The sequence below is a fragment of the Galleria mellonella genome, unplaced genomic scaffold (assembly GCF_026898425.1).
Source record: "Galleria mellonella isolate WM207_F2 unplaced genomic scaffold, CSIRO_AGI_GalMel_v1 utg171, whole genome shotgun sequence".
Classification (NCBI taxonomy): Eukaryota; Metazoa; Arthropoda; class Insecta; order Lepidoptera; family Pyralidae; genus Galleria; species Galleria mellonella.
In genome coordinates this window covers 1738096-1750225 of record NW_026442014.1, presented here as the reverse complement: position 1 = coordinate 1750225, position 12130 = coordinate 1738096, and the positions used below count along the sequence as shown (strand labels likewise).

Genomic DNA, 12130 nt, shown 5'->3' with positions numbered 1-12130 from the left:
TTTTATATAGGGATTTCCCAGTCTATGTAAGTACAATAAACATTATGAACTTAGAGAAATACATTATGTAAATATATCAAGTGTGGAGTACAGGCCACATATATTATTTATAGCTATACTAGCTGACTCGGCATGTGTTGTTTTACCATATTACATTATTTCTAGAACTGTACATGAAAATTTATCGTACTACAATTATTATATTCGATAGCTATCTTGTAACCCTATTGTGGCATATAAAAATCGCTATTAAAAAATAGGGGTTGATCGTAAAAAAGTGAAAATTTGAAATTGTATGTATTTTTGAATGCTAAATCATAATAAAATAAAATTAAAAATAAATTTTTAAAAATTAAAAAAAATATATTTAGGGTTGGGTCACCCTTATCATTGAGGGGTATGAAAAATAGATGTTGGCCGATTCTCAGATCTACCCAATATGCACACAAAATTTGATAAAAATCGGTAAAGCCATTTCGGAGGAGTTCGGTAACAAACACCGCGACACGAGAATTTTATATATTAGATATTATTATTTACCAAATTCGAAATTGATACGCATATCTATTGTTTCCTTTTGGTTTACCTTCACGACCCTAGTCTTCTAAGTTCCTTTGACCATTATACATATATTTCCAATTTCCATTCCTGGTTTCCTTTGTCGCCCACATCAAGTAAACAGTATATATGAATAACTTGTTGCGCAGTATTGGTTTTAATATGGCGTGTTTTAAATGTTAATTGAATGAATTTAATCTACGTATAATTAAAGGTTTTTTTTTAAATAGATAATAATGGTATCATAATTCAGCCTTCGCTATTGGTATACACTGGCAGAGTACTAGTGAGGGGTATTAAATAAAGATCAATTGATTTATGGTAACCCATTTACCAGGATCACGATGACTTCCAAGGCAGATCGCGTAGAGTTTAGTTCCTTTCATAAATTGAATCATTCGGGTTTCGTACCCATTATCTAAATAACGTAAAAGAACGTGAAGTGAAATAATTAATTGGAATTTAATTCTTTATGGTATTTCTGGACAGTTGGGTGTCGCAGTCGGGTTCTTCCTTCCGCCGATGCTGGTCCGCGCGCAAGGCACCATCGAGGAGATCGGCGCTGACTTCCAGCTGATGTTCTACATCGTCGCAGCCTTCACCAGCGTGCTCTTTGTGCTGATCCTTCTGTGTAAGTCGATAGAGATTTATATTTATGTAATTATCTGTGCTCCATGACTTCGCCCGTGCTCCAATCAGAATATTGAATAGTATTTTTATTTTTTTATGGGTGAAAATGAAACGGTAACTCCGCCTGCGCTATCGGTATACACTGGCGGGGCACCAGTGAGAGTTGATAGATGAGAATGAAAACAGGACACTTAGCCCAACATGATGAATTCATCAGGAATTAACGATGATAGTTTCCAGGGGGGAACCGCGAGGAGGTCGACCTGGTTGGGTATATTGCTAGCAATGGGATTTTTAGCCTCTATTACTAACAATCCCTTGGATGTGACAGTGAATTTACAGGATAAAATCAAGTCAATTAGCCCATTGTGACAAATTTAGCAAGACAATCACAATGGTTTCCAGGGGGAACCGTGTGTAGGTCGATCTGATAGGGTAACTTGTTAGCAATGGGGCCAATAAACCCCATTACTAACAATCCATTTCCCCTTATAACCTCTGTATTGTTCAAAATTTTGTACGCGTAATACAAGTAACAATATAAGTAATTACACGTAATTCTTCTTAAGAAATGAGCTAGCAAATATAAAAGATTTTTTCAAATTCGAATTTTCTTAGATTACCTATCGCATTCAAACAAACAAACACTTGCATTTTATCATATTATTGAAAAATAAATACTAGTAAAGAATAGTCACCTAGAGATACCTTGCTAACCCGCCTACCAAGCGTGGCAACTTTACTAGAGACTTTGTACAAAAGTCAGGAATGGCAACACATGGGGGGTATCACGGGCGAAACAGTATACTCTGTTACGTCCATGGTACTGCTCATGTCTATAGGCGACGGTTACCACTTTCCATCAGGTGGGCCGTCAGCTTGTTTGCCATTCTAAGTTGTATAAAAAAAAACTACTGGCAAAATTCTCCTTATGAGGAACGCTTATGTTTAGTGGTAGCCATAACATTGTTTTGTATTTTTTTCTACTAACATAGTTTAAGTCACATGTTACTAACAAAAATAGATCTTAGTTATCTGTAATAAAGAAATATTATTATTATCTATTATTAGCGATTTAGAATTGCATAGTGCGTCATTGTGAATATACATGCAAAATTTACTATAACCTCTAATGTCTGGCTTCCGCGTTGCACGTATGTAAATATGTTTACTACGATTTATTCTCAACCTTCACGCGATTAGAAATGTAATGTACATTTTAAACTTCATTTTGCTTAATTTAAACGACTGTTTGAAATAGATTCGTTTTAGTAAAACTTGCTCTACTATAATAATTATTTATTTTAATAAATATGGTACAAATAAATCTTATTCAATGTTATAGAATCACATTATTTTATGTGTATATATGTGTGTGTGTATATATGTATATAATTTTTATATATTTTTAATTTGCAAAAGATGCTTTTTTAATGATACAGCACTATCATACCTACTTGTACAACAATTAGTCCATTACCTTAAGGTTGTCTTGAAAGGATTGCTCTCAGCAGTAAGACCGCCTTACTGTACTTATACAATTGTATCGTTGTATTCGTAAATTGTCTTGCTTATTTCCTATATTGTATAATGCAAATAAAGTATACTTATTCATTCATTATTTTAATGGCGTGTAAAATTTAAAATCTTATTTATGTAGATATATTTTAGATTATTTCAGACCTTACAGTAACAATATTTACGATAAAATATAACGTATTCAATGATTTTCATGATACTGTTCTTGTTTATAGATTCAAAAGTTTGTGTGACAAATGACACAAACAAATGGAAAACTTTTGAGCTGCGATTTGATACAGCAAAAGTTTGTCAAAGGCTAATAAATGTGTATCGTATCATAGTGAATTTATATCTCAAATTTTGGATTACGGATTGTTTATATATATATATATATATAAATTTTATGAACACATTATGTATGTCTTTTCCTACAATAGTCGTGATTTTATCAGGAAGTCTTAAAAATATAAGAAAATGTACATAAGTTTTTAAAATTATATACATAGGATTGTAATACATAAACTCCCTATTATAGGTAGTTTTTTTAATGGATGAAAACGAAATGTTAACCTGCACTATCGGTATGAGCTGACAGACCACCAGTGAGGGATGGTAGGCGAGAAATAAGCACGCCAGTTAACTCATCGTGACGAATTACACAAGAATTAACCACGATGGTTTACAAGGAGTATAGTATTGTATTATCTGTACCAGAGGGAATTGTGTGGAGGTAACCACGTGGCGACCTGATAAGAGATATTGCTAGCTATTGGGTTTTTAGATTAATATTTTAAAAGGTACTTTTAAAAAATAAACTCATAATTAAAATGTATGTAAATACTGATTATAAGCATTGTCACTTATTAACTACTTAATGCGAGGGTTTCTGTGAAATGAGGTCAACTGGCGCACTAGCGCACGCACTAAATTCGAACGAGCATACAATAAATATACACTAAGCTCTATGAAATACAAACGGGCGAGAAGGCATCGCTCCAGATAAAAATATAAACACAATATTTATAAGTGGCGAGAGGTACTCGGGACAGCGCAAATCGGAACACATTTGATGCGCGACAGGGTCTCGTTCGAGATGCTTAAGTGGTTAAATAAAAAAAAAGTGATATTCGTAAAAAATGTTACATTTAACTGATAAATCGAATCGTCTAATTCAAGATCACGGAGAGGTTATATTAGTTATATTCTTACCGTTGCAGTCTTCAAAGCGGCACCACCCACGCCACCCTCAGCAGCCGCAGACCTCGGCTCGAACCTGGACTCCAACTTCTTGCAATCAATTAAGAAGCTACTCACCAACAGAAACTACGTTCTGCTGCTAATCTCGTACGGTCTCAACGTGGGTGTGTTCTACGCTATATCCACCCTTCTCAACCAGCTGGTTCTCACGTATTATCCGGTGAGTTTTTTTTTTAATACAACTTAGAATGGCAAACAAGCTGACGGCCCACCTGATGGAAAGTGCTAACCGTCGCCTATAGACATGAGCAGTACCATGGACATAACAGAGTATACTGTTTCGCCCATGATACCTCCCCATGCGTTGACATTCCTGAGGACTCAGGTGTTATTCCTCTGTACCCTGTAAATTCTCGCTATATCTCACCCTTCAAACCTAAACACAGCCATGCAAACACAACTGCTTCACGGTAGAAACACGAATGGTACAGAGGTACCTAAACAAACGACTTTTATACAAAGTCTTCTTTTGGTAATAAAGTGGCCATTGGCATATTTGTTTTATCTATCTAGATTTTTAGATAAACCTGTCATTGTTTTATTGAACTAGGGAAGTCTAGTTGACAATTGCTAAATGTTGGCAATCGTACACACATATTAAGAGTAGCGGAATTAGACAAAATACTTCTAACCAGCAAACCTGGCATTGTCTACAATTTTATATGTTGAAATTTTAGTTTACCGTTAAGTAACGACCATGTAATATTAGACATAGTACATTTAAAAAAATAAACATGCATGATTGACTAACACCATGCAATAGGGGAGAAAGGGATTGTTAGTAATGGAGACTGAGAATCCTATTGCTAGCAATATACCCAACCAGGTCGACCTCCTCGCGGTTCCCTCTGGAAACTATCATGGTTAATTTCTGATGAATCCATCATGATGGGCTAACTGGCCTGCTTTCATTCTCATCTATCATCGTTCACTGGTGCTCCGCCAGCGTATCCCGTTAGTGCAGGCGGGGTTACCATACCATTTTCACCCATCAAAAAAAAAAACACCATGCAATACGTTTTAGATCTTAATATAATCAACTACAAATGTACACAGGGGGCAAACGAAGATGCAGGTCGAATCGGACTGGTGATCGTGGTAGCTGGTATGACCGGCTCCGTGGTCTGCGGCCTGATCCTGGACAAGACCCACAGGTTCAAGGAGACGACCCTCGCTGTGTACGCGGCTTCCGTTGTGGGGATGATCATCTTCACGTTCACGCTTGACTGCGGCATCATCGCTGTAGTGTATCTCAGCAGTATTTTACTTGGGTAAGTTTTCCTATATATTAAATAATGTAAGAAAAATGTATACGACATTAGCTTTATGCCCCATTATTACGTGCACGTGGATTTCAGAAGAAACATCAATGAAAAGGCCACTTATAGATAACGTATCATTATAGGTAAAACATGTACCGTATTTTGAGTTACACTTTAATTTTTTTCTCTTTTCGATAAAGTTCACTCCCGTATTACTTCTATATTTTATATGCACCCTAGAATGCTAAACAAGTCAAAGTGGAAGTCGACCTGATAGGGGCCCATGTATGTATTATACATGCACTGTTTGTGTGCGTTAATAAATAAATAAATATCACGTTTGAAATGCAGACGATGTTTCTCTGACATCAGGTAATAAATGCTAACTGATTTCGTTTCGCGTCGATCTTATTTGACCTCGCCAATATTATAGAGAAGATGGCTGTAGATCCACTCCGTTGGGAATTGTGTCTCGTTACATTACGTCCAAAATGCGTTTCGGATATAATCAGACCCTTTTACTCTCCTCTCGGCCATAATGGTGAAATATCACGAACAAAAGAGATAGAACATGCTCGACTAACAGGGTAAACAATTTGAGGGCATTGGGTTTTCCCCATTTACGTAATAAGATTCCCCTTCCGTCGTTCCCACTAACATGTCTATGAATAAATTATTTCTTGGCAGTGTACTTCGTCATCTAAATAGGAGTTTTGGTGTTCTCTTGTAACAAATGTATCTACGTATTAGAGTTTTGGATATAACCTTGTATGTTTGACATAATACAATTAATATTAAGTATTGGTCGTCTCGTGGTCGAAATTCGACTATAATTTATGTATATTGTAATAAATGAATTTATAATGGTTATGTTTAACATTCAGTAAGACTATAGACAAATAATTATAGACAAAGACTATTAATCTATTCTCAATTTGACCACAGACTTTAATAATAAATAATGGAGTGTATATGCGTGTGTGTATCAAATACATGGTAGTGTGTGTAATTTTTTTTTAATTGATTTAATAAAATTTTTATACATAATTAAAAAAAAAATTAACACTCCTTCTCTATATAAATTATAAGTGTGCGAAATTGCATACTCCTCCGTCCGCACAATTATCGTAAAAAGAAAGACAAAGTTTTTGTTCACGTATAAATATGTATAGATATAGACATTAATAGGTTTGCTTTTACATGCTTTTTTTTTGGTGGATGAAAATGGAATGGCAGCCCCGCCTGCGCTAACGGGATACGCTGGCGGAGTACCAGTGAAGGGTGATAGATGAGAGTGAAAACAGGCCAGTTAGCCCATCATGATGAATTCATCAGGCATTAACCATGATAGTTTCCAGGGGGAACCGCGAGGAGATCGACCTGGTTGGGTATATTGCTAGCAATGGGATGTTTAGTCTCCATTACTAACAGTCCCTTTCCCCCCTACATGCGTATTAAATACTGACAAGTGTCTACTAAAACATAATAAGCATGTACCTATATGTCGGTTTTAGTCGCTAGATAATATTCACAGCCAAGGTCAAATTCAGTGTAAAAAATTTGCAATAGTACTCGTGTTATTACAGTGCCTTTGATCGTTATACTCAATTTCAATAGATCATAAACAAGTCTTTAGTTACTCTGTACACAAAAGCGGTATTGAAGATTGAATCCAGGTACAAAGTACAATCCTTAAAAAAATTTAATTCTAATTTCGACTCACTTAAAAGAGTGAAACAAAACGTGTGTGGACTGAATGGCGGTTGGAGATTAATGACTAATATAAAAGGTTGCAGAATTTCTAGTAATAATAATAGTTAGTCATTCTTCGAGTGTTACCGGTCGTACTCATAATAATGATAGCTGAATTGAACAAATTAATTCTAATCAACTAATCACTTTAAAGAGATTTTTTTTATACAACGTAGAATGGTAAACAAGCTGACCCATCTAATAGAAAGTGGTAACCGTCGTCTATAGACATGAGCAGTACCATAGACGTAACAGGGTATACTGTTTCGCCCATGATACCCCCCATGTGTTGCCATTCCGAAGGACTCAGGTGTTATTCCTCTGTACCGTATAAATTCACTGCCATATCCCACCCTTCAAACCAAAACACAGCCATGCAAATATAACTGATTCACGGTAGAAACACGTATGGGACAGAGGTACTCAAGCAAACGACTTTTGCACAAAGTCTCCCTCTGGTACATCAGAGAGACTTTTGTTTTGCACTTTTACGCTTAGAAGCGCATGTAAAATGGCTGTCAAGTATGATATGGAAAGTAGCGTAGAAAATATTGGCGTTTAATTGCTAAAAATATATGTTCCAGATTCTTCATGACTGGCTACTTGCCGGTCGGCTTTGAGTTCGCTTCCGAGGTGACGTACCCCGAGCCTGAAGGCACTACATCAGGGATACTCAATGCCGTTGTTCAGGTACATTTGTTTACAGTCTCCGTTTCATTGTATGAAATGAAATGGAGAATGAAAACTTGAACTAAAATCCGACACCAGATCTTAGGCTAGGATTTTGCTCTTATGGGAAGAAACCGTTTTAGGCAGTTGGATTTTAACAGATGGTACGGTATACGCTACCATGTGCCCCGGCATAGAATAGACCACACCTTCCTTTCCCGTGGGAGTCGTAAAAGGCGACTAAGGAAGAGCGAGGGATGGGCAGCAGCGTCTCTCCTAAAACATCTTTAAAAGCCTAACTGCGGTTGCCAATCCGCCTACCAAGCATGGTAACTACTGACAAAACTTTCCTTATGGGGTTGGCTTATGTTCACCAGTAGGCAGTTATCGGCTGGAATAATATAAACGGACGAGCCTTCATTAGTCCCCCCCCCCCTCGCCCCCGATATTATTAGACACTATACACAGATGTCGGCAACTTCTTCAACTATATAACTAAGGAAATGATTGATGATTCCAGATTTTCGGCATTGTCCTGACATTGACATACGAGTGGATGCTGAGCAACATAAGCGATCGCTGGTCGAACCTGACTCTCTGCGCCATCCTGGCCCTGGGAACAGTCATCACCGCGTGCATCCGCTCCGACCTGCGACGACAGGCTGCCCAAAATAAGGGATAAACCACCGTATACTTTACACTGTAGAGTCGTTATTTCGACGGGGATATGTCGCCTTTTTATAGTATTGAATTCAACACTTGTGCGCTGGTGTATTTGTGTGTGAGAATGGCCACTATTTATTCTAATAGCATTTATTAACAGGATTTTAAAGCAATACAGTTGCTAGTTAAAATATACACCCAATTATGTCTGTAAATTCTAAGTAGTGCAGAATAGGCAGCGCAAAAGGATCGCGCAAGAATAAAACAAAGCCTCATAATTTCTACTTTTCTTTTACACATCGGCGTATTTAGGATTATTTTCAAGGTGGGTGGTGATCCTAAAAAAAGCGCACATGTACTCTTAAACTGGCAAACATATTGGTTTGAGTGAACTGCAATATAATGTCTCAGTACTGTTTACATCTTAGATTTAGGACACATCTTAGATAGTACATGCAGTCCTAATAGATAATAACATAACATGAAAATATGAGTAATATCGGAAGTATTTTTTGTCTTATTCTGCCTATGCTTTTGTGTTTGGATAGTTTTACTTATTTGCCACGACGTAAACATTATTCTCTTTCTACGGTTTACACAAAACCAGTCGACTTTTGAGGCAGTTCTTCCCTCTAAATTAGTAACAATTTGATCTGTCAATAGATACATTGTCGCTACCCCATGCCTGAAATGAGACAACGATATCCAGTGTCATGTTCTTTCTTATGTTAATACATTTATTTACTTTATATAAGTTTTTCGATTTTTGTCACTATATCGTCTTTCAGTCCACACATCTCTCTAATCACACAGTTTCGTTCTCTATCGAGAAAAGAATGTTGCGTTAGTTTGGCCATTTGGAGAGGACGGATGAAAGAATTACGAAAGAGATTTATCGAGCAAGAATGAATGGAGATATCGGTAGGAACCTCCCTAGACGGACGTATGTCGACCAAACAGGCGACGTGCTGAAGAACGGCCAAATTAAAAGTACAATGTACCCGTAACCGGCGAGCGTGTATGAAAAGATTGATGAATGTTGAGGAAGCGAAAGAGGTCTGTTTGAATCGAAGCATTTGGCGTTCCATTGTTTCTGCCTACCCTAATGGGAGACAGGCGTGACAGATATGTATGTATGTATGTATTATAATTTTTTCTTGCACTGAGAATTAGTCATACTTACGCTACGTCGCGTTCATCTCAATATGTATACGGCCTTATAGTTGCGTGAATCTTGTATGAGTGTTGATTTTATTATATAATATTTTACATTAATGGATCTGAATTTGTCCTATAGCGACATATCCCCATGTATTCTGTCATTGCATAGAAAAATATTTAATATTTAGTAATTAAATGATGGGAGCTAATTTGCAATTGTGACAATAAAATTGTATGACTGTAGGTTTCATAAGTATTTTGCCAAATATTTATACGATCAAAATAATTTTACGTAGAGACTTGGATGTATTTTTTAGAACTAGATGGCGTTATTTAATAGATTATTCTTATTAAGTATAAATTATCTGCCCAGCGTTGTCTTAGACAGAGAGGTGGATAGAAAAATCTAAAAAAAAAATCGAAGAATGCTTCTCGTGAGGGCTTTTTATGAAGGCTTAAAACCTGTCAGTTCTACAAAATAAATGTTGTTGTTTTTAAAATTCGTCCAAAATGGTCAAGTTTGCTTGACCATTTTGGACGAATTTTAAAAATGACATGGACATGGCCCATATAGCCTCAAAATAAACGAAGCTACGTTCCAAATTGGCACTACAGGCATAGACAATATAGATTAGATTGTAGTCACGTGATCTAAATCTGTCAAGTTTTTAAATGTTTGTATTAAGCCCCTAATTTCGGTCTTAGACTGTGATGGCCAGGTACACTGAAAAAACTCGGTTAAACAAATGATTTAGGTAAACCGCTTTTTACGTATCGTTCAGTAACTGTATCTAAAAAATAGATGCAACAGTCTATAATAGTTAAATAGAATCTGTTTAACTTTGGATACAAAGTTGACTGTAACTGATTTTTTTCAGGTATCACTATAAAGAATTTACTTGTAACAACAATTCCTAAACTTTTAGTACGTAACTAGGTATTGTTACTATTTCAGTAAAAAACTATTTTACAGAGGAAGGCCTATCTACAGCATAACTAATTATTTAAATTAAGGCTTGTGACTTTAGTATCTACCCAGTTTTAAGTGAGATGTGGACAGCAAATATATAGTGTTCCATAGATATATAACGATTTATGTAATAATGTTGTATAGAGAAAAATATAAGATTCGATGTGAGTTAACAGTATTATCTATCTATATAATAGAATAATATTTTGTGTAGATTATTTATAGTATGTGGTAGGATATATTGTTTATTATTGTTAAGTACCTATTAATTAAAAACATTCCTAACGGTATGGAATGTTGCTGTCATATTATATCTATTTTATAGATAATATATCTACAAATTTTAATAGGTATTAGGCGTAATGACAGGTAAACTTGCAAATTTCAACAAGGTAATTAAATATTAGGCGTAGGTCATTTTCATAAAATTCTTGGAAACGATCTCATCTCGACAATAATTATTCTTACAGGCAGTTTAATGTGATGCTAATGTTGAATTAAAAATACATTTAATAGGTTATTATATGGAGGTAGGTATACGTTCAAAACGAAAATAATTACCTACATACAAATGTTTAAAATTTAACTTATTTTTGTAACACTACATAAAAAAAATATCTAGGTACGTACCTACCAATAATGTAGGTGCCTGAATTTTTTAAACTTGTACGATTTTCTCATTGATTACATACTTAAAATAATTTCTAATAAAGTGAGAAGTATCTGTCAATCCTTACTCAAAATATCTTTTACAATTCTTTGAATTACGTTTTATAATTTAATAATGGTCGTAATTATATACTTTGATACCTAGATATAAATATTATCTAACCTGCTCATCTAGACAAATGGCACACAAATCTACCGATATCTATGCTTTTGTTATCGTAAGATTTTTTGTCGCTTGTCTATGAAAGTTGACTATAATAATTAAAATGAAACGACAATAAAACATGTTTTTAAACATTTATTATGGTATCTAAGTGCAATGCATTATAATTCCCGCAACGGGGACGATTCGATTTCCATTTCTCAATCCAAACACTACATATTATAATTAAGCATATTTCGTGCATGAAAAATACCGGTTCTTTTTTTATTAAAAAAAAAAGGATTAGGTATCTAAAGTCTATCGCTACTGATTTTTGTATGCGGGACACCAGAGAGAGATTATAAGTGAGGTTGAAGCAGTCAGTTAGGCCGTAGTAACTAGTTTACTAGGAATTAACTACCACATTGCTTCCAGATGGATAATAGAGTATATTATTGTTAACAATGAAACCGCCAGTCGTTGCTGTTAAACCCCCTTATGGCCTTCTAAAAATAATAATAAATTGAATTTAAAATCCTCTCTTCCCTAACCATTAAAGTACTATGTACTGGTAATTATACTTGGTTGCAAATAAAATTTCGAGGTTTAGTTCTCTGAATGGTATTCATCCATTTACAAACTTACTTTGTATTTGCATATTATTCGTATGAAAATATTAGGTAAAAGTAAATTCATGCCGAATCCGTGCTTAATTTTATTGCAAAGTGGTACTTTCTAAATGTCATTCCATATTATAGAATATAAGTGACTGTAATTTGATGTGTTAAATGTTTATTGTTCAATAAAATCTGTTGATCAGCCTCTTAAAAATATTTTATTTTTATTTGTTAATAATATATCTACTAAGAATTATTT

The 12130-nt window shown here is 35.1% G+C and overlaps 1 protein-coding gene across 1 annotated transcript in view; it reads left to right on the top strand.

The window, feature by feature from the left end:
- The window catches only part of LOC113518075 (uncharacterized MFS-type transporter C09D4.1), a 73790-nt gene extending 61705 nt beyond the window's left edge, over nt 1-12085 (top strand). Inside the window, exons 3-7 of the mRNA XM_052892875.1 lie at nt 1048-1189; nt 3927-4126; nt 5023-5237; nt 7565-7670; nt 8170-12085. Of these exons, the coding sequence (XP_052748835.1) occupies nt 1048-1189; nt 3927-4126; nt 5023-5237; nt 7565-7670; nt 8170-8331 (825 nt within the window). The 3' untranslated portion in view covers nt 8332-12085. The remainder of the gene's footprint in view (nt 1-1047; nt 1190-3926; nt 4127-5022; nt 5238-7564; nt 7671-8169) is intronic.
- The last annotated feature ends 45 nt before the right edge of the window (nt 12086-12130 follow it).